Source organism: Rhinolophus ferrumequinum, chromosome 10, assembly GCF_004115265.2.
Source record: "Rhinolophus ferrumequinum isolate MPI-CBG mRhiFer1 chromosome 10, mRhiFer1_v1.p, whole genome shotgun sequence".
NCBI lineage: Eukaryota > Metazoa > Chordata > Mammalia > Chiroptera > Rhinolophidae > Rhinolophus > Rhinolophus ferrumequinum.
In genome coordinates, this window is record NC_046293.1 from 8497324 (window position 1) to 8525177 (window position 27854).

General features: G+C 48.2%; 3 protein-coding genes across 6 annotated transcripts; 1 reads left to right on the top strand and 2 right to left on the bottom strand.

Annotated features, from left to right (window-relative positions):
* Positions 1–755: 755 nt before the first annotated feature.
* On the top strand, positions 756–14678 carry JOSD1 (Josephin domain containing 1). 2 transcript variants are annotated; one of them, XM_033117048.1, is made up of 5 exons: positions 756–1156; positions 1448–2278; positions 10261–10389; positions 10527–10721; positions 11833–14678. In XM_033117048.1, exons 2-5 carry the CDS (start codon positions 2094–2096, stop codon positions 11930–11932), a joined length of 609 nt encoding a protein of 202 aa, XP_032972939.1. In that variant the 5' UTR covers positions 756–1156; positions 1448–2093; the 3' UTR covers positions 11933–14678. The 2 variants fall into 2 exon arrangements, with proteins under 2 accessions (XP_032972939.1, XP_032972940.1); XM_033117049.1 differs by having other exon boundaries at positions 756–1088.
* Positions 14112–16131, bottom strand: TOMM22 (translocase of outer mitochondrial membrane 22). Its single transcript, XM_033117050.1, has 4 exons — positions 15974–16131; positions 15585–15703; positions 15020–15137; positions 14112–14804 (listed from the first exon to the last, which is right to left on the bottom strand). The coding sequence occupies exons 1-4, from the start codon at positions 16088–16090 to the stop codon at positions 14730–14732; spliced, it is 429 nt and encodes a 142-aa protein (XP_032972941.1). The 5' UTR covers positions 16091–16131; the 3' UTR covers positions 14112–14729.
* A 4978-nt stretch (positions 16132–21109) lies between these two features.
* CBY1 (chibby family member 1, beta catenin antagonist) lies at positions 21110–27758 on the bottom strand. Of its 3 annotated transcripts, none has more exons than XM_033116059.1 (5): positions 27622–27758; positions 24086–24200; positions 23165–23270; positions 22959–23077; positions 21110–21831 (listed from the first exon to the last, which is right to left on the bottom strand). In XM_033116059.1, the coding sequence occupies exons 2-5, from the start codon at positions 24161–24163 to the stop codon at positions 21751–21753; spliced, it is 384 nt and encodes a 127-aa protein (XP_032971950.1). In that variant the 5' UTR covers positions 24164–24200; positions 27622–27758; the 3' UTR covers positions 21110–21750. The 3 variants fall into 3 exon arrangements, with proteins under 3 accessions (XP_032971950.1, XP_032971948.1, XP_032971949.1); XM_033116057.1 differs by having other exon boundaries at positions 22950–23077; XM_033116058.1 differs by lacking the exon at positions 27622–27758 and adding an exon at positions 27371–27602 and having other exon boundaries at positions 22950–23077.
* Between the last annotated feature and the right edge of the window lie 96 nt (positions 27759–27854).

Sequence of the window (27854 nt, forward strand, 5' to 3'; positions counted from 1 at the left end):
CTCAATAAACTAATCTTATCTAACTGTACCCCTTAGCTGGTTTACAAATTACAAAAATTTAAGGTAATTCAAAAGTTGTCTGGATCAGCCCAGAGCACTCCCAACCCATAAAGTAGGCACTCAAGCATGTGTTAAGTGATAACCGTGTTGAGTACAACGGTGTCGAGTCCTGTTGAAACACAGTTAAAGAAATGACTTAATTGTAAGCGTGATCTCTTGTTTTTCCAATTTTCTGAACAAAATCTAAAGGAGGGCAGTTAAGGTGGATAGTAGTTGCTGATGACTTCCATATGCCCTAGGGGTACATAAAGGGGGAAAGTACATGCGGGACTGAATTACCCTTCTGACACACAATGCGTTTAGATAGGCCTTAAGAAAAACAAGAGAGGAAAGCTCTGTGGCAGCAACTGTGAGGGCGAGAGGACAGCGGTCTGTGTGTAGTGAACCGAGGAACTGAAATCGGACTCTTCACTCGACTTGTAATGTGACTCAGCCTCAGGGCTCTTGGAAAGTGCAGCACGGTCGGGCTCACTCTTACCCAAGAGAATTCGCGCCCGACCGTGTCGGTAAGGTGCTTTGAAATCACTAGGTGAACGGCGCGCTAAACAAACACAAAAGGATCAGCGTAGTAGCAGCTAGTCCGGGCTCGCGAAAGCACTCTAGTAACACGGCCCAGAAAGAGGGGCGGGGTTGGGAGAGCTGCGAAGTGCAGCCGCGGGCTAGGTCACCGCCCCGGAACGGCGCCAACGCTCGCGGGAGGAGCGGGGATGGGAGCGCGGGCGTCGAGGCGGGACTCTCGCAGACCGCCCCTCCCTGCGCAGCCCGGGGAGGACCAGAGCCAAGAAGCCGGACACCAGCTCTACCCAGCGCCGCCGCCGGGCTATCCAGCCCGGCCCCCGCATTCACCAGATCGTCCGATGCTGCCCAAACCCACCCAACAAACGTGCGGTTGCCGCGGCCCCCGAAGCCGGCGCCGCTGACGTCAGGCTGACATCAGACGTGACGCTGCGGCGGGGCGGGAGCCAGGACGGCGCAGGAGGGCGTTTCCGGAGCACGCGCCGGGCGTGGGCCGCTGACGTTGGGCTCAGGTGCGCGCGCTCGCCCGCTCGCGGTCCAGGTGGTGGCCACCAGCTCTAGGTGGCGGCGGCCTGCAGCGGTGAGGGGGAGACCAGCGGCGCGTACGCGAGTTGGCGCGGGAGCTGAGTTTGGGGGAGCGACAGGAGGGCGCCTCGGCTTGCACTCACGTGACCGGCGGGAGCTTGGGGTGGGGGCGGCGAGACGGGTGGGCCCCCGAGGGCGAGGCAAATTGTCCGGCCCCACCCCTCGCGGGCCTGTTGGTGCCAGCGAAGGACCTTCCCTCGGGCTGGGGCCGGACCCGCCGCGCCACTTCCCCCGCCAGCCTGGTTCTTTGCGGCGGCCCTTCTGACCGGGATTGTTTCCCCCGCAGGGCCGCTGCGAAAAGGTGAGAGTCCGCGCTTTGCGAGGGAGTCGCGCCCGCCTCGGCCCGCGCCCTGCGGGGCCCCGCCGCACCCGAGGGGATGGAGAGCCGTCCGCGAGGCCCCAGCACGGCCCGCAGTTCCACGCTGGCCGGCCCTCGCTAGCTGCTCGGATTTTGCGTCTTACCCACCACGTAGGCCTTGTCTTCTGAATCAGTGGCGTTGTGGTTGGAAAGAAATGGAAGAAAAGGAGCGATGTGACGGATTCCGTTTGGTCCTCCTGCATTGAGGCCTGGTTGGCTTTTGCAGAGAGGAAAATAGCATCAAGAAAATCGTGGTTTTTCGGAGGGGGGCGGGTGGGGGGGGGGAGAAGGGAACAAGGTCTTAGATTTTATACGATATTTTTAGAATTCTGCACTTTGCCAGTGGTGGCGAAATACACTAATCCAGAAGTTATTTTTCTATTGAGAAGAGAGAAGAGGTGGATTGTTTTTCCTTTTGATTTCAACCTTTTCTCTCCGTGACAAAGCATAAATCATGGACACCAGAAAATAAAGTGGACCTCAGGAATCCTGAAAAGACTGAGAAGCTTCCATTCTTCCTCAGGAGGGAAGGGTAGGGTGTTTTTAGCTGTCTCTGGAACCTAAAACGAAAAACATGAGCTGCGTGCCATGGAAAGGAGACAAGGCCAAATCTGAATCATTGGAGCTGCCCCAGGCAGCACCCCCACAAATTTATCATGAGAAACAGCGTAGGGAGCTTTGTGCCCTGCATGCCCTCAATAACGTCTTCCAGGACAGCAATGCCTTCACCCGGGAAACGCTGCAAGAGATTTTCCAGAGGTAGGGGACCCCCTTCTTCTTGGCATCTTGATACTTTTTGCTATTTCTGAATTTCTGTGGGTGGGGTAATATCTCAGCTATATAGACCTTCAAACCAACAAGTATTATCAGCTAGTTGCTTGTTAGCAGGTATAAGGGACAGAGGGAATGTGACAGACAATCATTGCCATTTATTGAGCACTTACTATGGGCTAGGCACAGTGCTAAGGGCCTCAGTGGTGTCATCTCAACAATCCCATAGAATGTGTCATTTCCATTTCTTGGATAAAGATAGGGCTCAGAAGTTCAGTAATTTGCCCAAGGTCACAAAACGAGATGGAGCCACGCTTGAGTTCAGGTTTGTATCTGTGCTGTTGACTGCTATGCGATAAATGCCCCTCAAGTCCTGCCCCCAAGGAGTTTACAGTCTAGAAGGGGACAAGCTACGTCCACCTGTCATCAGAACCCACCACCAATGTGGGTTCCATAAGAAAGGTGTATACACAACACTTCGCTTTTCTATGAGGCAATGTGTTGGCCTTGGTGCTTTTCTTACGTTGTTTTGTGTAGCCCTCCCAACGGTGTTTTACTGTCTCTGTTTTAGTGATAGAGAAATGGGCAGGAGGGTCAGGTAATTTGTCTAAATAGCTTCTAAGTAGCAAAGCTACAAAGTGAAGCTGACTCTTGATACCCTCTTCTACTTCATGCTAGATGCCCTTTTTTTTCTTTTTTAAGATTTTATTGGGGAAGGGGAACAGGACTTTATTGGGGAACAGTGTGTACTTCCAGGCCTTTTTTCCAAGTCAAGTTGTTGTCCTTTCAGTCTTAGTTGTGGAGGGCGCAGCTCATCTCCAGGTCCAGTTTCCTTGCAAGTTGCAGGGGGCGCAGCCCACCATCCCTTGCGGGAGTTGAACCCGCAACCTTGAGATTGAGAGGACGCACTCCAACCAACTGGGCCATCTGGGAGCTCAGCGGCAGCTCAGCTCAAGGTGCTGTGTTCAATCTTAGTTGCAGGGGGCGCTGCCCACCATCCCTTGCGGGACTCGCGGAATTGAACCAGCAACCTTGCGGTTGAGAGCCCACTGGCCCATGTGGGAATCGAACCGGCAGCCTTCGGAGTTAGGAGCATGGAGCTCCATCTGCCTGAGCCACCGGGCCGGCCCCCTACATGCCCTTTTTTACCTCTTTTCCAAATGCTACCTGACAGGTTGATAGAAGTTCAGCTTTTTTCTCTCGGCTTTGATGTTCTAAAATTCTTTTATCAAAGGGTTTGAGAATTAATTCTGCGGTGCCTAGATGGACACAGCAGCCGGTCTGCAGTCCATAGCAACTTTGGCAATGCGCCTGTCTCATTGCTCCAGCTACAAAGTGTTAAGCCAGCTCAGTTCTCAATGCAGAGAAAGCTCAAGAATTCTCCAAGGAGTGCATATTGGCAATTCCAGAAGACTCTTCTGACTCTCTTCACTCAGATGAAATTATTGCCCCCAGAAGGACCTGAATTACAGCTGGAAACAGCCTATTTGGGGTGATTTGTGAAGCATAGATGTGGACCATTTACCCTGAAAAAACCATAGTCCTCTCTTAAAAGAATGTTAATCCCATGTGCTGTCAAATTATAATGAGGGTAATTATTTTCCACTGCCTATAATAACCATAGTAATGCCTTAGCAGGGCAGATGTGTCATTTGCATCATGGCCATTATCTGGCAAGTAGAATTAACTCTTCAGGAAATGGGGCCCTGGCAGGTGAAATAATTTGTCTCAGATCACCAAGTCATGTAAGTGAAAGCAAGAAGGAGGCCAGTCCATTAGGCTGGTTCTTTTAGCTGGCCATTAATATTTCTTCTCCTAATTGGATATTTGCAAATTATTTCCTAATCTAAGATTAGGGAGAAGGAAAGGACTCATACAGCCAGTACTTGAACTGCTTGCTGCTTTGTAATATGTAACAGTCTTGCAACAACCTTATCAGTAGTGATCCAAACAAACTAAGATTCAGTTTAAGCAATTTGCCCAGTTTCACTCCCTAGTAAATTTCAACAGTGGAGATTTGGTGTGTCCATTCAGAAGTTTTCCATTTCTATGCATTTGGCCCCTCATCTGACATCACAGTCACTATGAACACTCACTGTGTGCAAAGCACTATTCTGAGTGCTTTTTCTTGTGTTAACTCATTCCTCACACTAATCTTAAAAGGTAGGTTTTTTTATTTCCCATTTTTCCAGATGAGGAAATCATGGCACACAGTTCACAGAGCTATTAATGGTAGGATTGGGATCCAAGCTTTGTGACTGCAGGGCCTGCCCTCCTAGCTGCTGCTTCCTGAGCGTTGGGCAGGCATGTCAGAACAATTATATCAACAGTCGCTGTTCACCCTGCTAGTAAGTTGGACCTGGACTATGATTATAAGCTGTTTGTGCATAATGGGACTCTTTCAGCTGTGTTTTCCCTGAATGAAAGAATGCTAGATATTTGCTAAACACTCATATGGAAGCAGAGTTCTATTCCTGGCTTTTAAAGCTTTAGGAAGTCGTAGTACACTCCCCAATTCCCTTTTAGCATAATGTAAAGATCCACCTTAAAGTGATAGCAAACAAGTAAGTGTACATAAAGAAAATAAACTGTCCCCACCTAAGGTGGAATTCTATACAGAATATTTTGTATGGAAAGATTCTGTGTGGATGAATAGAAACAGAAGAAGCGTGAAAAGGAATCAGAGGAAAAAGTGAAGGGAGAAGAGGTGAGAGAGAAAATGGAATCTTTTAAACATTTACTGCATTGTGCCAGGCACTGCTAGGCACTGTAGAGAAAACAAGTTGAACAGGAAGGACTCAGCCTCTGAGAAGTACATCTCAGGGCTATATACATTGACCAGGCCTTGAGAATAGGTTAGCTAGAACCATGAATTTTAGAGCAATATAGAAGAAAAAGAGGATCTATTTGGATCTTAACAGAAAGAACAGTAATGTTGGCAGGTTTAACTAGATGATTTTAAATTCGCAGACCTAACGTTCCATGCTTTTTTGAAGATGTGGCTAATGAATGATAGAAATGAGAAAAATTTTTATTAATGCCATTTGTTGAGAGGAAGTTCATCCTAGTAGTTGAATTTTAGCCAGATAAAAGAGGAGAAATAAAAAGCAGGGTGGAGTTGCAAAACAGTTGTGGATATGAGATGACTCATGTTTGGAATAGAAATGAATAGGAACTTCGACAGAACTAAGCTAATGACTTGGCAACAGCGTGGGGACAGGGAAGAGAAGAGTCAGAGGTGTGACAGGCTCGGCCCAGGATTTGGAGATAGTGGTAATATCCACAGTGATAGCGAAACTAGGTGTGAAAAGGGTTAGTTTTCAACATGGGAAATTAGAGAAAAGATCAGAAACGGGGCAAGTGTCACCAGTGTGCACGCATACAGATACGGATATTTGATCTCATACATGTTATCGTATGTGTGTCTGCTTTGAAAAAGAAAGGACTTAGAAGTCAAATACGATAGTAGCTTTGCTATGTTGTGTTGAAAATCCTCAGGCCTCAAACATTTTCATTAGATTCATCTCAATTTTTCAGTGATCAAATGGGCTTGCAGGTAGGTATGTGTTTCTCTCCCAAATAAAATAGCTGTTAAAATCTAAAGAAATGGAAACTAGCTTGATACCAGGGGAAAAAATCTAATACAAGCTGGAAGAGACAGAGATTATAGATATTGATGCACAACCAGCGTTCTCTACCATAGAGGGGGAAATCCTCCTGCCTCCCTAATAAAAGGTCCCTGAACAGGTGGACAGAGCCACATTTAAAGTATGGTGGTTGTAAATGAGAAAAGGTGTTGTTGATGTTAACCTCTGGATACCTGAATTATCTCGTGCAAGGGCCAGGTAAACACATTGTCCACCGTCATCATCATAGGCAACACCTACTACAGAGTACTTCTATGTGCATGGCCCTATGCTCTGTTGCTTTATAGATTTCATAATTTAAAGACATCAGGAAGTTTCTGAAGCAAATTTTCTAATGTCACGTGTCTTCAGAGCTGATAAAAAGGAAAATAATAATTACGGGAGAAAAGGAATCTCGAGACTGTCTCCACACCTCCTGTTCATTAAAATCTGAACTCATCACCATAGCTAGACACAGTGGTAACCACGAGAGAGGATCTAGAACTTAGGTGTGAGACCTAGACTGTAGAGCCCACTTGTAGGTCGCTTCAAATCTCGTGGCTCTAACCTCTGGCTGTGACAACAAAAGTGAGAGGCCTGCTTTATAGTCCAGAATTTCTGTTGAAATCATTAAGACAGCCCTGAGCAGGAGTTTGCCAAGGAGTCTCCAGAAAACAATCCATTGGAACAGAACTGGAATCTCATGGAGTTCAGTGGGACCAGTGTTGAAACACCCAGGAGACAATATTTGGTGTGGCCTTAGCTCTCTCTCTCTGTTCAGAGTTGGGAGGTTGAATCCTAGCTCTGCCACTTACTAGCTATACAGGACTGGGCAAGTCACGGTAACCTCCGCACCTCACCTTCTATGTTTACACTGTGGGGTTAATCTCTATCTCAGGATTGGTGGAAGGATTAGTGATAAAGCTTATAAAAGTAGCTGACACAGTGGGCACTTAGTAACATAAAAACAAGTGCCGGTATAGTAGACACACAGGGCAGACAGACCCCACTTACCCTGTTACGCGAACATAAGACCTAGCCGAACAATCAGCTCTAATGCGTCTTTTGGAGCAAAAATTAATATAAGACCCGGTCTTACAGTATAATAAGTAATATATATAGGATAGTATAATAAAATAAGACCGGGTCTTATATTAATTTTTGCTCCAAAAGACGCATTAGAGCTGATTGTCTAGCTAGGTCTTATTTTCAGAGAAACACGGTATTCAAATGACCATTCCTCTAGGAATTAGATGGAAGCCATTCTCAGCATTTCCTGTATTGATACAGTTTGGCCAACATATGTTTACTCAGTTGCCACTGCCTAGCTGGGAGGGATACAGGGTAAAAGAGCCATTTCCTTGGCTTTAAGGAATTTGCTGTTTGTATAAAATAACTGAATTCTTCAGTGGTCCTATAACATAGGAATCGTTCCCATTTTTACAGATAAGCTAACAGGCCTGGAGATTAAATCGCACAATTCGTATTGCTGCTGCTTGGATGTGAATTCATATGTGTGGTCCTCCAGTCTCCCTCCTTTTTCTGCTACAGAGGAGCCAGGAAGATTCCATGGAGGAGGCAGGATGTGAGGTTGAGCCTGAAGACGCTTTAGGATTTGACCCGGAACAGGAAGTAGGGTGAACGAATAGAGGCCACATGGTACTGATGCCTGCTGTGCACTAAGCCCAGTGAGAGGGAACCGGCTCGGAGGGCTGGAGTGGGCCAGCCAGGCAGGCAGCTCCAGTGGCACTTCTCACATCAGTGAGATGATGCGTTGGTGAATGTCAGGCGCATACAGGTGAATTGGAGGAAGGAGAGTTTGGAAACAAGGAGATCGATTTAGGATCCTGTTTCAGAAGTCCAGGTGTAGGATGAGGGGCCTCCAGTTAGCGGGGAGAGCGCGTGAGAGCAGACAGGAAAGGATGTGAATCTGAGATAGAAGATGTAGGACAGGAGAAGAGACTCTTGGAACACTCACTCGCCCTGTAAGGTGCCCCTCCACAAAATGTTTGTGGTCAAGTGTTTGGGAACTGAAAGGTATTATACCCGCTCTCCTCAGGACTCAAGGTGAACATTAGGGGTTCTAAGAATTCCTGCAGGAAGCCTGTTTTCTTGATTCATTTATCCATTGTGTTGAATGTCTTCTGTGATCCTCTGGGAGCGCATTCGGGAAAGTGCGGCTCAGAGGTTTGAGCCCGGTAGGGAGTTAGATAGTGAAAGAGGTGGAAGACTCAGCAGTTTCTTTGTTGGAGCTTTCATGCATCTACTGGCTAGAGACTTCACTGGAAGTAACGAGAAGCTATTGAAAAAATAGAGAAGGGAAAGGAACTTGATATATCTTGAGCTGGGCTTTCTTTCATATGCTTTTGCATTGAGTCCAAGTGCCCAAGAAGCCACTGAGAGCCTTTGTCCTATTAGGCTACATTTGCAGCCCGGGCCCCAGGGACTCAGCTGGCCTTTCCTCTTACTAACCCGCTACCACCACCCACTCTGATCTTGGGTCCTTGCCATGAGACAGGCACGACTTTCAAGTCAAGCAAATCCGAGTTTGCATCCTGGTTCTGTCACCGGCTAAGATAAGTGATCATGGACAAGTCATCCAAACTTCAGTTTTTAAACCTTTAAAATGGAATAATTCATAACCTCATAGGCTGATTGTGAGAATCAAATGGATACGTATGAAGGCATCTGTTATGGGCTTGGCACAGAAGTTTTCAGTAAATGGTAGTTATTGTTACAAGGAAAACGGTTTAGTTGCAGAGTGGAAGGCAGTGTATGCAGATACCCTTTGCTAGCTCTAGAGACAAGCATGTAAGCTTTTCTTATTTTAACGGTCTACTACTAATATTTACAGAAAAAGATAGGATAACAAACAGAACATTTCCACAAACATTCCTTGAGCACCTATCATGTGCCAGGTACTCTTTGGGCCCTGCTGATGTAGCATTCACGGGATAGAGAAGGCAGGCCCCTGCTGTCATTGTCGTGTGGAAAAACAGAGAAATGAAAAGACATGTCTGGTAGTAACAAGGGCTGTAATTAAATTAAAGTGGGTGGATGGGAGAAATCCACGGTTGGGTGGTCAGAAAAGGCCTCTACGGCAGGAATACTTGAGACCCAAATAATGAGCAGACCAAGTGACGATCTAGGGGAAGAGCGTACAGACAGCGTGCTGCTAAGGGGTGGAGTGAGATCAGCAGGATCCGGGGAGGATTGCAGGCCAGAGGAAATAGGGGAGGTTGTGGTTCAGTGCTTTGGGGGCCGATGGAGGGTTTCAGCAGTGGCAGGAGTGTTTTATGTTTGAAAAAATTATCAGTATGTTTGCTGTATATAGAGAAGTTTTTGGGTTTTTAAAAATTTTTTTTTAGTATTTCTGAAGTTTTTACAAATTGACCTAAGGTCTCAATGCTCTTCTGGAGATGGCATTTAGCAACCTCCCGGACATCTGCTCTCCACTTTTATTGCACATTTCCCTTCGTCCCCTTCACACACGCTGTCCTTTCCGTCAACATGGCCCTTCCTCAGGTTCTGGCCTGACAAGCCTGTGAAAGCAAAATAATAGAATTGGAAATGCCTTCGCAGAACTGACCGTGCTTTGAGATGGAGCGGCTGAAGAGGCCTGGCCGAAAATGGCTTTACGCTGGCTGTGCAGACCAGACTGCACTTGGGGTCTGTCTGACACAGACATTTTCAATTGGTTTTTTAGTATTTTTAAAATGTATATTCCAGTATTTTACACACACGTATATTTGGAATGCTTTAGGTGGTCATGCGTTCTAGTTTAATAGGGGCCTTTGTGCTTTTTTATTGCTTTACCTCTGGCTCCAATTCATACATTTATGTTACCTGCCTGGGCCCCTGCAGGCCCTTGAGTATTAAATGATTAATGATTACCAAGTGTGCAAGCCTTAAATAGAAAACTTTAAACTGTAAAAACTGAGTAACAAATACTACCCATGAAAATATCAAATACTGTTTTCCATTGTTTAAAAAGCAGTTTCTATCAGGGCAGAAAATCAGCCAGGAAAAGGAGTGCAGAAATGGGTCGGCTGGGAGTTTCCTCAGTGAGACTCTTTCATGGGACGTGGTGTCCCTTGACTTCACTGTAGACACACTTTCTGAGTCACTCCTGAAGTATTGTCATGCATCGAGAGAGAAACCCCTACGGCAGTGGAAGTCCAGACTACAAAATACTTGGATGAGAGCTGGTTACAGTTCACTTGAATGGGGGGGAGCAAGCTTCCGGGGCAGTGGGCTACAATGCTCTTCTTTCCCTGGTCCTGCAGGGCCAGGACGGGTTAGAAAGACCAGCCAGTCTCAGTCCCCCTCCTCTCACCTCTGTAGGTTGTCTCCGAATACCATGGTGACCCCCCACAAGAAGAGCATGCTAGGAAATGGGAACTACGACGTGAACGTCATTATGGCAGCACTTCAAACCAAAGGCTATGAAGCTGTTTGGTGGGACAAGCGCAGGTAATCTGAACCAGGCTCGATTTGATGAGAAATGGCGTTCAGGGCGTGAGTGGGCAGGGGGGTGGCCAGTTGTGAGACAGCCAGGGAACCTTGAGGAGGTGGCTGCCTCGGAGCCTGACACCTTTTCTCTCTTGCAGGGACGTCAGTGCCATTGCCCTCACTCACGTCATGGGCTTCATCATGAACCTGCCTTCCAGCCTGTGCTGGGGGCCCCTGAAGTTGCCTCTCAAAAGGCAACACTGGATCTGTGTTCGAGAGGTGGGCGGTGCCTACTACAACCTTGACTCCAAACTGAAGATGCCAGAGTGGATTGGTGGCGAGAGCGAGCTCAGGTGCCTGTGGGGCTGATGCGCCGGGCTCCTCCCTTTGGTGTGTGTGGGAAGTTGAGCTCCTCTTGGTTATTTGACAAAGGAAGTGCAATTCTAGCTTTGCCTGTAGTTGGATCCTCTCCCTGCCTTACTTAGAAGCAGAGGGCCTCAGATTTGAAAGACCGGGACGTTTGATGGCCCCTGAGGACTTGAAGTCTCTTCAGTAGAGTCCCAGCACCTGCGCTGTGGCCTTCTGGTCCGGATGTTCTCTGCACCTAGACACCTGGGACAGTATAGCTGCCAGTTCAGGGAAAGGAAAACAGGCCACAGGGAAGAAACTTTTTTTTTTTTTTAAAGATTTTATTGGGGAAGGGAAACAGGACTTTATTGGGGAACAGTGTGTACTTCCAGGACGTTTTTCCAAGTCAAGTTGTTGTCCTTTCAATCTTAGTTGTGGAGGGTGCTGTTCAGCTTCAATTTGTTGTCGTTTCAATCTTAGTTGTGCAGGGCGCAGCTCAGCTCCAGGTCCAGTTGCCGTTTCTAGTTGCAGGGGGCGCAGTCCACCATCCCTTGTGGGAGTCGAACTGGCAACCTTGTGGTTGAGAGGACACGCTTCAACTTACTGAGCCATCTGGGAGCTCAGCGGCAGCTCAGCTCAAGGTGCTGTGTTCAATCTTAGTTGCAGGGGGCACAGCGCACCATCCCTTGCAGGACTCGAGGAGTTGAACCGGCAATCTTGTGGTTGAGAGCCCACTGACCCATGTGGGAATCGAACTGGCAGCCTTCGGAGTTAGGAGCATGGAGCTCCAACCGCCTGAGCCACCTGGTGGCCCAGAAGAAACTTTTCTAAACAATTACAAGTCCTTTAGGGTACTTTGGGCTGCCTGTTTGTCACAGAACTAGCTACTGTTGGCAATAGATGAGGAGGAGGAAACATTCAGATTGGCAGTCTAACTGGACAGATTGAGGGATAACCAAAGGGGGAACCATCCAAAAACAGATCACTACGAGTGTTTTGGGGACTGCCATGTGTATCATGAGGTTATTTCTGGACATGCGACCCCCCCCCCCAAGAATGGAATTTGCCATTTTACCAGCATTTCATTTTGTCTTTCATGTACTCTTCTTCCCATAGGAAATTTCTAAAACATCATTTGCGAGGAAAGAACTGTGAACTCCTGCTGGTGGTACCAGAAGAGGTAGAGGCCCATCAGAGTTGGAGGGCCGATGTATAACAGTTCTACCCAACCTTCCCTCACCTCAACCCCCTAAATCCTCCGTGACGTGCTGTGGCCTATACCGTGGGTCTGTCCTTGCCACTTCCCCAAACATCTCATCGGGTTTTCCCCCTCAGATTTGACAGTGCAATAGGCCAGATGTGTGGACTGTTACAAGAACCAACCAGCGCTACTCGCTCCTGGGAAAGGAAGGTAGGAGCTCTGGGCTTAGGGCAAGCGATGGAAGACCTTCGTTTTATTTAAGAGAGAAGAAAAGGTGGGTCCTAGCTTATTTTCCCTTTTCCTGTGAGGACTTGACAAGAGGTTCTGCTGGAGCTCACTGCTGCTCTCACCTGGAGATTCTGCCTCTATGTCCCCTTTCTTGGCAACTAGTGGGTCTGAAAACACAGTACATGCAAAGCCCGTGTGACTGACTTGAAGGACCCAGAGCAAAAAGGGCCTCTCAGGAAACCATCTCCAAAACCCCAGCAGCACTACAGCATGCCGTCTCCAACCCTTGATGCCACCCCTCACCCCCTTTTTACGGGTGGTTTATGGCCATCCTTGGAGTTTTATAATGAAACGTTCTCTAATATTCCACACCAGGTGGTTCAATCCTGCAGCATCCTAGCGTGACAGGGTAAGCTAGATACCTAAGAGGACATGGCCAAAGCCAGGCTGGGGCAGGTATGGGCGACCTGCCTGCCTCACTCCAGCCTTGTCCCTGTCACATTTATTTAGGAGGCTCTGGGGAACAAGATAAGCAAAAGGGCAGTTTCCCCAGTTGACCTACTCCAGCAAAATCAGGAAAAAGTAAGTTTGCCTTTGACATCAAATTCCACTAGTTTAAGACAGTTGGGTGAGGAGTTTTAGGAAGATAAGCTTCTCAGACATTAGAACAGCTAGAATGGTAGAAGTCGTAGACTTGGAGTCACTATAGTGACAGGAAGCAGAGCCCTCAAGTCGGGTGGTTACGTGTGTTATAGGACCTGGGTTTGTCATCTTTCTGTAGTTTCCTTTACAAATCAACTGAGAATTGACCCGCCCCCTACCTCTTTAAATAGTTGTAGGCCACTTTTCTCCTGTAACTTTGGAAAACGAGAGGAGGGGAAGTATCTGTCATGCCACAGTGGTGTCACCAAAGTGGTGTGGTTGCCTCAGAGCAGGGACGGCCTGTCTAGCCCTTCCAGGGGCCAGTCGTCTTAATAGGTCTGAAAGCTGCCCCACTGGCCAGCCTTCTCGCCAGCACAGCCAGCCTGGGGCTTGCACGTCAAACCTGAGCAAGCTGAACGGGATGAAGCTGAGGCTTTCTCCTCCCCACTGTGACTGGAGTGCATGTTTACACCAGCACTTTTTCTGCACATGTCTCTTCAATCCAACAAGGCCGTTTTTTATGCTGAGTAACAGGCCACCAAGCGGCTACGGCATTACACCGTCTCAGCAACTGGCCGCAGTCTCTCCACCATTTTCTACACCAGACCTGCTTGGCACCACAGGGAGCTCTTTACCCCTGCACAATGACATTCCATCCACCACCAGCCAGAAGTTACAGCCAACCTTGCTGATTGTCACAAGCAGGACCTTGGGTCCATTGGCACTGTCAGTGATAGTAAGCCATTTCCTGTGAAGGGAGGAAACTCCTCTCTGCCAATCTGCTTGGGCCTGTGCAAATGGCACTTCAGTTGAGTCCCCATGTACTTGGAGTCCATGAGCCAATGGGATATGCAAAGACGCTTAAACATTTCAGGGCTGGTTTCTCTGTTCATATCCAATTCTGGTGCTTAGGAACAGGGACCCAAGCTGATGCCCAAGGGCAAAAAGCCCCATTTCCTTTAAGGAAGCGGGCAGGCCTGACCCTGATGCCCACTAAGGGGCAACCCTAGGCTTTTTGTTTTTCCTGCCCCATCCCTTTTTTTTTTGTTGGCCTTGTGCTGGGTTTGTTTACAAAAGATGTATTTTGTTTAACCAAATATTAAAAATGGAGAACTCCATACATAAATGTCATCTGTCTGCCTGAATTCTGTAATTATGTACATAAAGGGAAAAAAAGGTTAAACTTTGGTGTAATGCTTTAGAAGGAATTCACTACCATCATAAGTCATCTTTTAGAGCTGGCTGTGCTTTAGGGCAGCCCGTCTCTTTGCCTTTCTAATGTAATCTGATTTCAAGGTGTGTATCACAAGCACAAACATGACACTTTTGGTTGGAATAATTTTTAATATTTAAATACAAAAAGTGAGCACTGACTTTTTTACACACACACAGGTCTAACAGCCAACATGTGCAGAGGAAATGAGCTCCTGCTCTGTCCTCCACAGTCCCCATCCTGTGGTCAAAGCTGCTGCTGGCCCTCCCTCTTTTCCAACATACAGAGGAATTCAGTGCCTGCTTTTACACTACAGCTGTAACGCATTTTGTATTTCATATAGTGTGTGCCACCCTCCCCAACACCTCCATTCTTCAAAACAAAAAACAGTCATTAATGGTCAGGGGTACATCTTTCCCAATGGCACCTGTTCCTACCCCACAATGAGATACTGAGATCTGGTCAGGAGTAATTCAGTGAAAGGTGGGATGGCCAGAGCTGGAGTAACCGTCTGCATTGCCGCACTCTGGTATCAGAGTGAGGACAGAAATAAGGACAGCGTGGAGGGCACAGTTGCAAGTTGGGAGTCTCTCCATAAGACAATGTGGGGAGAATTCTCCCAACTAGATTTAGATAGATCAATGTGCCAAAGTTAAAAAAAAAAAAAAATCAGCAGTTCAAACACTATTGAATTTTCAAACTTTTCCTCCTCAGGTGAACTACAACAATCTAGATCTTTCCAGGAAGTGAAGGTAGAGCCCCTGGCATTCCTCCTGACAGCCCTGTGTTAGGCCCTAGAAGTATCTGGAAAAGAAAAGGAGGGGTGTAAGGCATTGCACAGGCCTAGGGATCTCATTTGCATCATACCTGCCCAGTGGCAGACAAGGTCTAGGAACCTAAAAGAACACAGACCACATCGCAATCTCTACCCACACATTAACTGCTGGTCTACCCAGGTGCTGAAGAAGTAAACAAGTTGTGTCTTCACCACTAGCAAAACGCCCAGGGTCTGGGCTCACCTGCCGCTGCTGCAGTTGCTGCTGTTGCTCCATTTGCAACTTCTCGGTCTCAAAGACAACAGGAAGAACCAGGATCATGAAGGAAGTTGTCCCGATCCACAAGGCTGCCCTGGAAAACCTGCAGAGGGAGTGTGAGCATGATAGCGAGGCAAAACCAGACAGCTGAACTAAGAACAAACCAGTAACCAAACCTCTAACCAGTAACTAAACCTGACGCTACATACTCCAATGTTTTTGACAAGCGTATTCTACCCAATCCTTACACCATAGTCCAACCAGAAACAGCAGGAGCAGTTCTGGTAGTCTAGTGATAGCAGTTAACACTCTCCCAAGTTCTTACAAAGCTACTTACATGTTAGTTATCTCACGTAACCTGAATTGATCCTCACAACGACAAGAATCCCCACTTTACAGGAAAGGAAGTTGAGACTAAAAGGTTAAGGTCCCACGAGTCCAAGGTCACTCAACGATCTAGATGGCAGGCTGGCCTCCAGCCCGGGTCTGCTGCTGCCAAAGCCCGGGTGCATTCACAGCACACCGCAATATCTTTGCCCTTGTCCCTTACCTGTACATTTTCTGAGCCACAAAGAGCGAAAGATCAAAAGTGGCTCCAGCCGCGGACCGTATCCTCTCCGGAAACATCTCCGTCAGACCCCAGAGTCTCTCCGACAGGGTCTCATCTAGCTGTGATGTAGAATGCGCCAATCTTGGCCGAAGCAGCAGCAACCACCCCCGACGCCGGGGCACACAGAATCTCCCTGGAGCTAGGGCATCCCGGGCCCAGCGGAGCCCCCAACCCCGCCTCCCGGAGAAGACGCCTCCGCTCCGACCTCTCTAGGCTTCGCGACGCGCGTTCACCCGGATCCCGCAGCACGCGGAGCCCACACCCCCGAGCCGGCCGCTCCCGCCCGGACCGTCCTCCCTGTCCCGCTGTGCCCCGTGGGGACCCAGTACCTCATCGTCGTCTTCCTCTTCCAGCTCCTCCTCAGTCTTCTCGGCATCGCCTTTCGGAAGCAATTCGTCCGGGGGCAGGGGCGCCGCAGGACCCGCGACTGCAGCGGCGGCGGCCATGGCTGTCGGGGGACACCGGAAGCGGAAAAGAGGAGGCGAGTGCAGCGCAGATAGAGCGCCCCTTCCGGGAGCCGGAGGTTGGAGGCTGCGGGAGAGCGACGCCCTCTGGCCGGCGGTCGTCACCTGCCTTCAGCCACGTCCCCGGAGGCTGAGACATCAGTAGAAATAGACACCGGGGAGACCTGTTAAAGCATAAAATCAGGTGCTTCCGCAGTAATTCTCTCCAGAAGGTTTAGAGTGGGCCCGGAAACCTGCATTTTAACAAGCCTCCCAGGGATCGCACTTAGAGAAACACTAATCCATTTTCATTTCCCTGAGTGGTGTGTTGTTTGGTAGGAGTTAAGTTAGAGATTTGGAGGTTTATTGGTCTTTTAGGAAACGTCAAGTAAACAGTCCCACTGTGTTAAAACAAAGGCCAGAGTTAACACTTAAGTACCAGGCATTGTTTGTGTGTGTATTGAGGTACTATTATCCCCATTTTAGAAATGAGGAAATTGAGGCACAGTACAGGGTGGCTGTATTTCTGGAGGATAGATTTCTGGAAGTGGGTTTGCTGCAAAATGTATGAATATTTAAATTTTTACTAGGTATTAGCTAATTGCCCTTAAAATTATGATATCATATACTTTCACAATAGTGAATGAAATGTCCTGTCCCCACACCCTACCCAGCATTAGGTATTATCTATATTTTAATTTTTTGCCTATACGGTATTATAGATGAAAATGCTTTTCATAATGTGCTCCACAAGTTATCTAATAGGAGGGTAATTTATATACACCTTTAGCCAACTAACCATGGAATCTGAGAATCTCAGGACTGGACAATCCAAATCCTTATCTGAAGCACTACAATGCAGCAATGAGGCTTTGTCCTTCGCTTACATATTCGGGAGTAGGAGGACTTGCACTTCCTCCAGATACAGTCCTCAGCCCTTTTCATCTTTGGACAGAGCAGCTCTGACTACAAAATGTTATGTCACAAAAGGGTGCCTACTGCTGTGATTCCATTATATAAAGTTCAAAAACAGGCAAAACCAATCAATAGTGGGAATACTGATTCCTTTTGAGGAAGAGGAGAAGGTAATATTTGGGAAGGGGCAGAATGACTTCTCCGTGCTGCTGGCAAAATTCTATTTCTTGACCTGGATGGTGTTTACACGGGTAGGTTCATTTTGGATAACTCACCAGGCTGTACATTTATGAATTATGCTTTTTTGCGTGTATTAAACGTATTTTTTTAAAAGTAGGCTCTACATCAAGAGCAGTTTCAGATCCTGTGGGGACAGAGTCCCAAAAAGCAGTTTCCAGGCTCTCGGCCTCACATAGAAAGGTGCTGGCTCAGGTAGTAAATGGCCATCAACTGTGATCAAATGGCCAGCAGCTGTGGCTAGTTGGCCGTCAGCTGTAACCAGTGAGCCATTAGCCATGAATATAACTGCCGTGGCTAGGCTAGTAGCAAAAAGAAAAAGGGGGAGCTAGCAAGAAGATGGTGGCTGAGCCTGCAAGCGGCACAGTGAGGATTGAGAATTGTGTTGCTCCTGGTTCCTGTTTCTCCAACCCGGCTGCCAGTGACAGTGTAGTGGTATGACTCCCCTACCTATGGCTCCGTGGGTGTTCCTTTTTGGCCTAGCTGTATCCTGCGTTCTTATGTGGGGAGTGGGACCAGAGACCCCGCCGGACGCCCCGAACGACACTTGGCGTAGTCGGCAGGATCCCCCGCATGACAGATCCTCAGTGCCGAGCCGATAGCTTTTGATTCTTTTATGGACTCTTTTACAAAATGTTGGAAGACCAGTACTCTTGAAGGTAGAGAAGGCAATCTTACGTGGAAAGCACAGATATCAATGACATCAAGTAGAAAGTCAAAATGCTAATGTGAAGAAGTTTTAGGAAAATTTTACCAATTAATTTTGTTTATATTCACAAAAGCAACACGTGATTAAGAAAAACAATATGTAAGGCTAAAGAGCTCTTTCAACAATTATAAAATTGTCAAGAGATAAGAAAAAATACTGACAATCAGGCAGTGTAGAGTATTCAAAGCCTTAGGAGTAGGTGAGACACTAGAAAAGGCAGAGTGGGAAGGGAAGACAGAAGACAGAGCCCTGTGGAATCCGACACTTTAAGGTCAGCAGGATACTTAGTCAAAACCATAGAAAGTAGAATGGTGGCTGCCAGGGCCTGGGGCGGCGGAAAATGAGGAGTTAGTTTAATGGGAACAGAGTTTCAGTTTTACAAGATGAAAAGAATTACGGAAATGGATGGTGGTGATGGCTGCACATTATGAATGTATTAAATGCCACTGAACTGTGTGCTTAAAAATGGTTAAGATGGTAAATTTTGTTACGTGTATTTTGCCACGATAATTTTTTTTAAATGTAAGACATAAAGTCATAATAACAATTAAAAAACAAAACAAAAAACAGGTCAAGGGTGAAGGGGAGCCTCTGCTCCTATCCCAAGAGGTTCGAGGAGGAGCTGCGGGAGGGGAAGGAGGAAAACCGGAGCAGTGTGGCCTCACTGAAGGGCTCAAGGAGAAATGGTCAGTGGCCACAGATATGTCAAGACTGATGCCAGACCAGGGGTCACAGTCGAAGGACAAGGGGACAAGCAGGGGTGCCACCAAGTGAGATGATGCCCCACGCAGGGCTCAGAGGTGACTGCCGTTTGGATGGAGATGGGGTGTTGTAGAACCCCGCCTCCTAGCTCCATTCCCCGTTTGTTGAGTCCATGATTTCCACCCTACCTGTTTCTGTCCTGTCAAATCTGAAAGTGGTAAAATAGTAGTTTTTAATCTGGGTCGGTGGAGGGCATAGATCCCTTTGAGAATGCTGGGAAAGCATTAATGCTGTAAGCTTCCCCCTCCAATAGAAAATACTCATTAGCTCTCGTCCGACAATTGTGCATAGAGATCCCCTCGCTAGGCCTCAAGCTGTGAAACTGCCTGATTATTGCCTCTAATCCTACACTCATTCTCACACCCACAGAGCTTTCTATCTCAACTCTGCAGTAACAGTTCTTCCCTAATCTGACACTCGGCACAGAAATACGCAAAATTGTTGTAGTGATTACAAGAGATAGTAACTCTCAACTAGATAGCACTCTTTATTTGGAGGCTCCATAAGTAGTCGATTTGGTTAATAAAGGCTGTGAGAAGGAAGCATTTCAGCCAGAACCTGAAGAATGTATCTGACTGAAAAGGAAAGATCTTCAAAGTACATAGCATCTCGATGGGGAAAAAACACACAAGGGTTAGGGTGGTGAGACATGCCCCCACCATTTTCTCTTAGAGACTTTCGTCAATAGGATTGTCCTTGACACACTCCACACCCATCAGCAAACACTGGTGTCTAGAATCTGACCACTTCACCTCCTACTGCCACTTTCCTGGTCCCAGCCTTGCCCCCTTCCGTCTGTTCTCATCAGAGAAGCCAGAGGGAGCCTTTTAAAAATCAAGTGGGTCATAGCATTTCTCTGCTGAAATTCACCAATGGGTTGCTTCCCTTATCATTCAAAATAAAAGTCCTTCACTGCAGAACTGGTTCCAGCCCTCTCAGGTGCCAGTGGTGATATGGAGGGGGACCCACATCCTTGTGATAATCAAACCTGCCCCCCACAATTCCCAGGGTTTCAGTCCTGGCTCTATCCCTTCCAGCTGTGTCCCCTTGCCGGGCTGGTTTCTTCATCTAAAAGCAGGGGGCAATAACAAGCTTGAAGAATTCTCGTAAGAATTACAATCAGGTATCTGGCATCAATAAATGGTTGCTAGTGATAGAGGTCTACGAGTAAGCGAACTCTCAATTGCTCCTGTTATCTGCACCTGCAGATGTACACCCTGCATATATTTGTATCCTTCTCCAATTTCTCCTGTGCTTATTCTCTATGGCAGAAAGTAAGGTTACGGGCTGGAGCTTCTACCCATCCATCGAGCGGGCCGTACGGACGGACTACAAACAGCGGCCTTTGTATGAGGCAGGTTGTGGGGACTGAGTCCCAGAGAGCAGTTTCCATCTCTCGGCCTCACGTGGAAAGGTGCTGGCTCGGGTGGTAGATGGCCGTCAGCTGTAACCAGTTAGCCATTAGCCACTGATATAACTGCTGTGGCTACGCTAGCAAGCGTGGAGTGTGGAGTTCAGATTGCAGAGAGGCAGATTGCAGTTAGCAAGTGAGGTTGGTTGGCAGAGAGGCGGACGGCGGATTGCGGATCGTGGGGCTCCTGCTTCCTGTGTCTCCAACCCAGCCGCCAGCGAGAATACAGTGGTATGACTCCCCTATCTATGGCTCCGTGGGTGTTCCTTTTTGGCCTCACCATATCCTGCGTTCTTGTGCGGGGAGCAGGAGTTGAGACCGCCCCAGGATACCCTGCATGACACAGGTCCCCACCCAGCTCCTTTCACCGTGGGCTGAGTCCACAGGCTCCTACACTTCTGCTTCATGGTCCTAGGCCAGTTTCTGAACCTCCTGGAGTTTGGTTCCTTGTCTGCAAACAGGCATACTGACAGTCCCTGCTCCACAGGGCTGAGCTGAGGAGGAAATGAGTGTGTGTGCAAGGTTTCCAGCCCCGCCCCAGGCACGTAACTGCTGACCATGGCAGTCATCCCCGCACGCAAGACAGCCCTGGGCTCCCCACCTTCAGAGCCCTTCCCCTTGATTTTGGGAGCTGGAGTCCCTCTTACTGACGGGCTGGCTCCCTCCTCCAGCCAGAGCAGCTCAGCGCACTGACTCAGGCACAAATTCCCACTGGAATCCAGCCCCCACCCCAACTATTTGGCTCCTGCCAGATCCCGGCTGGTCCTAACTCCCCAGAGGAGGAGGGCAGGGGGATTTGGCCATGGAGACTGTTTCTGTTCCGGGTCAGCCTCTGCCAAACCCAGGAAGCTGGAATGCTTCCCCTGCCACGGTGACAGTTCCCACAATCTAAAAATTCTGTCTTTGGTTGGAGCACAGAAGGTTAGACTCCAAGCTCCATTTCATTCTTCCAGACCTGATGCTTCTTTTTTCACTTTGGCCACAGAGAGGTTATATAACGTCATTTAATTTTTAAAAAGTAGTGTAAACAGCAAAGGAGCACAAAAATATAGTGTTGCGTGGAAAGCTGGGGCTTGCTGCTGAAGCTGAAGCCAGAGGCAGCTGTGGGTCTGGGGAACACGTACTCTTGAAAGGCAGAGAGAGTGGCGCAAGGGACAGAGAACCAGAACTGCTCATCTGACACCCTCTCATACAGCGATCTTTAAAACTGTGCTATACCCCAAACACCAACGTGAGGGGACAGTAGGATGAACTCCCGCTGCTTCTCCAAACAGTGTCATCCAATAAGGATGAGCCTGGGATAAGTACATTTGTATGTTAAGTGACTGGGGAGCAGCCAAAGTCTTACCATCACCCCAGACCTCCCTGAGGCCTGGCTGCCAGACTGGCCTCCCTGTGCCACACAGCCAGAGTACATTGCTACTTTCTACCCTGGCCTGGGATCCTGATTCCCTCCATTGAGTTGTCACCTTCCTATTGCCAACTCAAGGATGCCAGTGCCTTTTGGCCCCATTGCATGACTCTCTCTCCCAGGACCTAATCCAATAGTTTGGCTAAAAACCCCTCCGCTATACCCCGCTCCTCTGATCAGATTTCTCCCTATCCTCCTAATGAATGTCTTTGGGGTCTTCATTTCCTCCTCCGGCCGACACTCTTCAGTTCATCCAGTTCCTTCTCCATTAAGTGGGATTCGGCAGTGGTCTCAGAGAGCTGAAAGAAAAGCAGCAGACCATTAGAAAGAAGGACATTTCTGCGCTAGGTTTCAGGTTTGCAAGGTCAGCCCTGTGTGCCTGGGAAAGGCCCCTGGCATTTCTCTAACACGTCTTCCAGGCTCCATGACGGGAACCCCTTCTTAACTGGGGAAAACTTTCACAATCCACTCTATCAATGTTTCTGATCACCTAGGATTGCGTCATCACTCACTGCATTAAGGAGAGCAGGCCTCAGGAGATGAGAACGGCAGACACTGGCGATTCTAAGCTAAACAATTAGTTGCTTCTGAGCTGTAGCTCCCATAATGGTGATGGGTGGGGGGAAATGCTTAAAAAGAATGCCACTTTCCTCATCAGGATCTTTCATTGGACTTCAGATACTCACGACAGGGACAGAGAGATACCAACTCTCTAAGGTACAGGTCAGCTTACTGTGAAGTAAGAGCCACGCTTCCGGAGCAATCACCATTCCAAATTACTTGTATCATTAACTCACCATGAGGCGGATCCTACTATCCTGCCTATTTTATTGCTGAAGAAACTAAGTTTCTTCACACCGATCGGTTAAGTAACTTGCCTCAAGCACCAGGGCCAGTGGTGCAGGAGGCAGGCAGTTGAGCTCCAGAATGCAGGCTCCTAACCACCCGAGTGCGGCTCTCCTGCCTCTGTCAACCTTCGCATGCATGTTGGGGCGCAACAGGCTGGGTTTCTCACCGCCACAGGAAACCGATGCCAAAGCGGAGAGTGCCCCCGGGCACTGACTGATGCCACTTGGTAGGGGACAGCTCCAAGCCATGAGCAGACTGTCCTCCTTCCTGGAATGTCTTCATCCCCAGCCTCCATTCCTTCCCTTATCCTTCCACATTCAGCTCAATTATGCCTTCCTCTGGGATATCCTCCTGTCTCGACAAAATTACTCTCTCTCTCGTGTGCTGACACCAGACCCTGTAGAGACTCTGTTGCCCTCACCGGGAGGCGCTGTCATTGCCTTACTGTCCATCTCCCCGCTAGGCTGTGAGCCCTGGAAGGTAGGGACTGTCTGATTTGGGTTTGTATCCTTGGATTCACAGCAACGTCGGTGTGAGCTGGCTGAACTGACTCGGGGCTGCGCGTCACCTTCCTCACCATGTCCAGCAGGATGTCCACTTTCAGCCGCAGGAGATTGTTCTCTTCCTCCAACTGCTGGTTTCGCCTCCGCAGGCGCTGAGCCTCCCTCCGGTCCACACCTCCACTAATCCCTGTCTCTGGCGGAAGGACAAAACCAGCTGTTACCAGGTCGCCGGGGGTTCTTCCGCAATCTTGTCGGACCAAATGGCAGGAGATCAGCTCACCTGCTATCCACTGGCCATTTTCAAACTTCAGGCTTTGCCCCGCCAGGTTCATACTGGGGGTTCCATAGTCAAGGCCCAGCTCCACCTCCCGGGTTGAGCGATCCAACTGTGGGCGAGACACTGCCTGCTGGCTTCAGGAGGCCGTGGCACTCAGGCTCGGGTCCCAGCGCCTCTCCCGCTAACTGGAGGTGCCAGCCACTCACTGCTTTTCTCTAATCATTACCCAGCACATTTAATAATGTAAGTCAGAAATCAAATAAGGTACAACAAAAGATGTTAAACTATAAAAGAGAAGAATCATGCTGTTTTATACAATAGACGTTTTTCAGAAAAGCTGTATATGCGGAAATTTGTACAACGAATTATTTTACATCTGTGAAAAATCCGCTCCTAAATTGTCATATTACCGAATTATATACGTCGTGGAAAAGGCACAAAAGGCTAACGCCCTATTAGTAATAACAGCTGTTCTTTGATGTGTTTTTCAATGTTTCTACAACTCACTGAGCACCCACCCTGGTCAGGACTAGGGCTGGGTATTCAGAGATGAAAGCGACCAGCTCTGCCCAGGAGCTTGGAAGCGGCCTCTGGAGCTCTGACATAACCTTCTGAATGCCAAACCTCATCCTTTGAGAATGAATTAGATTCTTAGACATCACTAAAATTGATTTCTGGCCAAGTCTTGAGAATAAAGTGAAGTTAAATAGGATAACACCACTTGGAGCCAAAAATCACGAGATTGACTCTCTTATTAGGTTCTTGAAAAAGCTCTGATTCCCAAATAGGAGTTCAAAATGATTTTAGCAATAGCACTATGAATGAAAAGGATGCCCTCGTACTTGGATGCCTCTGGAGGACCCCCCTACCCATCAGAGACACTCCAGGCCTGGGCACAGCTGGCTGGGCCCGGTGCTGACTCACATTATGCAGGTTGGAGAGAGAAGCAGACTTCCGAGGGGGTGTCTTCTTTGGACTGAACGTATTCCCAAAGAGAGGCATCTTTGGCTGACGAAAGAAAGGCCAATGCTCCCTTGTCCTAGGGTCAGAACAAGTCAGGGGTACAAATGGCTGGGTCAGTGACCTTATGTCACTGTCCTCAAGTCATGAAAACATACCTGTCATGCGGCTATTCACGATCCCGGTGAGGGCTCCCGTGTGTTGTGTGCTGGCTGTGTGCCAGGCAGTATGCCAAAACCTTTGCATGCAGTACCTCAACTCGCACAACCATTCTGCGTAGCTCCTCTCATTATCCCCATTTGACAGATGAGATTTAGAAAGGCTAAGGTCCTAAGGGGGAGCTAGTATTTGAACACAGGTGTGTGTGGCTCTGTAGTTTATGTTAACCACAGGCAAGGGCCTACCTTGCCTGTCTTGAGTTTTGTCACAAGATGGCATCACCAGATTTACAGTCGAGCAACGAATGTCATCCTCCTTATGCCTGTACACTGGTAAGAATCACACTAGGCAACAGCCTCTGCATATACTCCATTTTGAAGCTATATTTATACTTCACTTTCAGATTGATAATAGTGCCCCTCACTCAGTCCATATGTCAAAGGTCACCTGTCCTGTACGGTAGGTGAGGTGTCCAGTGGAAGGAGGAGGTCCATAATGGGGCGGAGCTGATAATGGCAGCCACACATTTGTTTTCAGCATATTGCAACCTATTGCAATCCACACAGACGCAGGTAAGTAGATTTACTGACACTGCCCATTTGGGGGGTGGTGTGTGGGGAGAGGGAGAAGTAAACCTTTTGTATACTTAGGTATAAAATATAGAAAAGTATACAAATCATAAGTGTACGGCTTCACGAGTTTTTACTAAAACACACACACACCCCCTTGTATAGCCACCCTCCAGATCTGGATACAGAACATGTCATCACCCCACAAGCCTCGCCCAACAGCTTTATAACCATGGTCTTGTAGAGGATGTCCTCTTCTGTGTCTGGATTTCTTCACTCAATATCATGTTTGTGAGATTTATCCGTGTTGTATGTAGCTGCAGTTTGTTCATTCACATTGCAATAAAACATTCTACTGCATAAAGTGACATTTGGACCGTTTCCAGTTTCTATTAAAAATGTGCTAAGAACATTCTTGGATGTATATTTCTGTACACATTAAGTATACTTCTCCGGTTCTATACGTAGGGGTGGAATTATTGAGTCACGGAGCAGTTACATATCCAGCTTTAGTAGATACTGCCAAATGGTTTCCAAAGTGGTTGTACCAATCTATACTCCTACCAACAGTGTACGAAAGATCCTTGTTAACATTTGGCATTTCCTATCCTTTTTATTTTATCCATTCTGGAAGGGATGTGGTGATATCACATTGTTTAATTTGCTTTTCCCCAATAACTAATTAAATCGAGCACCTTTTCACGTGCTCACTGAATATCAGGATACCCTCTTTTGTGACATGCTTGTTCAAGTCTTTTGCCATTTTTCTACTGGGTTGTCGATCATTTTTTAAGTTGATTTCTAAGGGTTCTTTATGTATGTTCAATACGAGTCCTTTGTTTTATATATGGAGAGAATATTGAAAATATCTTCTCCCAATCTGGAACTTGATTTTTTGCTTTATTACTGGTTTCTTTTTGATTAAAGAAGTTCTTGGGGCGGACGGGTGGCTCAGTTGGTTAGAGCGCAAGCTCTGGGCAACAGGGTTGTGGGTTCGATTCCCATAGGGGCCAGCGAGCTTCGCCCTCTGCAATTGGAATGAAGTCAATGAGCTGCCACTCAGCTCCCGGGTGGTCAGATGGCTCAGTTGGTTGGAGCGCTGACCAACCTCAAGGTTGCCAGTTCGACTCCCGCAAGGGATGGTGGGCTGCACCCCCTGCAACTAACAACCGCAACTGGACCTGGAGCTGAGCTGCGCCCTCCACAACTAAGATTGAAAGGACAACAGCTTGACTTGGAAAAAGTCCTGGAAGTACACACTGTTCCCCAATAAAACTTTTAAAAAAAAGTTCTTAATTTTCATGGAATTTAATTTACAAAGTTTTTTTTTTAATGATTAGTGTTTCTGTGTCCTATTTAAGAAATTCTGCCTACTCCAAGATCATGATATTTTCACATATTAATTTCTGGAAATTGTGTTTATCTTTCACACTGTCTCTCCAAGCATCTGGAGACATATGATGAAGGAAAAAAGAAAGGCAAGTTTTCCTTTTCTTTTTTCTTTTTAAGGAGGGCACAGCTCACAGTGGCCCATGTGGGGATCGAACCGGCAACCTTGATGTTATTAGCACTGAGCTCTAACCAACTGACCGTCACCCCCAAGTTGTTCTTGTAAAGCCTGCAACTGTGCTGACAGCACCCCTGTGCCCGAGCACATAATGTGGACACAAGAGACAAAGTTCCAGGCCTGCCTCCGCCCCTCAGTTGCCTGCTAAACCTGGGCCAAGTTATTTTATTTCTCAGGGTTTCCACCTCACTCATGACCTCACTAATTCTCATAACACTTAAGCCAATAACCATCATCAATATATTACGGATGAGGAAGAGAAAGGGTCCGGACTAGTGGCTTTTTAAGCCAGATCCAATACCCACAAACAACTCTGGCTAAGACCCTGGGTTCCTGGAACATTAGTGTGGACCTAGAGGTCCTAGCTGCCCCCTTGGCAGCCCTCTGTCTAGTGAAACTCCCTGGATGGAGAGAGGGCTCAGATGAAAGGAAGTGAAGGGAGAGCATCCGGGTTCCAACCACTGCTCTGCAGTTCACCCCTAGTTGTGAGCCCGGCACTTACCTTCCCTGGGCCTCAGGCTTCTTTATTTGTAATCAGGGAAAATAACAGCACCCAACTTACAGGTTGTTAAAGTGCTTTAGTGTTTATGAAAAGCTGTGGCATTTGATGCTCAGGGCAACCCTGGGAAGTAAGTTAAGTACGTCACCATATACAGATGAGAAAACTGAGGCTTACAGAAGGTAAGTGACTTGCCCCCATCGCACCGTGGGAAGGTGGTGGAATTGGGCTTCAAATAAGTCCTTCTCCGCGCTGGTGATCATTATCAGTTCGTCACTGTGCAGGGCTTTACAGTTTGCAATGAGCCATAAAATACATTCTCTTGTTTTAATCTAACCAGAAGGTGGGTCTTTGGCTTTCATCGGATTCTCACAGGGATCCGCGTTCCCCAGACTTCAGAGCCCGCCAGGTGCATGCCGCGCAGGTACACCGCCACCCAGGGCTGGTGGACTTACCTGACGGCAGCGAACAAACGTCCACTTGCCTGCCCTTCACAGGTGACCTGGGGGAGGAATTACTACCCCAATTTACAATCGAGGCAGCACTTCGAGATGAGCGGTAACGGACCTGGGATGAAGCCGGCCTCCGCCCCCTGCTCAGCGCCCCCTGGCCATTCCAGCTGCGGGGAGGCCCTGGGTCCCCTAGGGAACGCCCATGCGTCCCAACTCTTCTAGGCCCTCAAGTGACGCCGGGCTCGGAGACGTACCTGACGCGTCCTAGAAGCTGGGCTCGGAGCAGAGCGGGCACCGCCCGCCACCCGGCTGCCGGAGTCTGCGTCAAGCGCCGAGACAGTTACAGCCCCGCTCGCCGCTCCCCCTCCCGCCGCGCGCACGCGCGGCCCCGCCCTGGGCTCTACCACAGAGGAAGTAGGGGGGTGCCCATTGCGACGGGGTCCACAACGCGAGCATTCGCAAAGCACCAAAAACGCTTGAGGAGTGC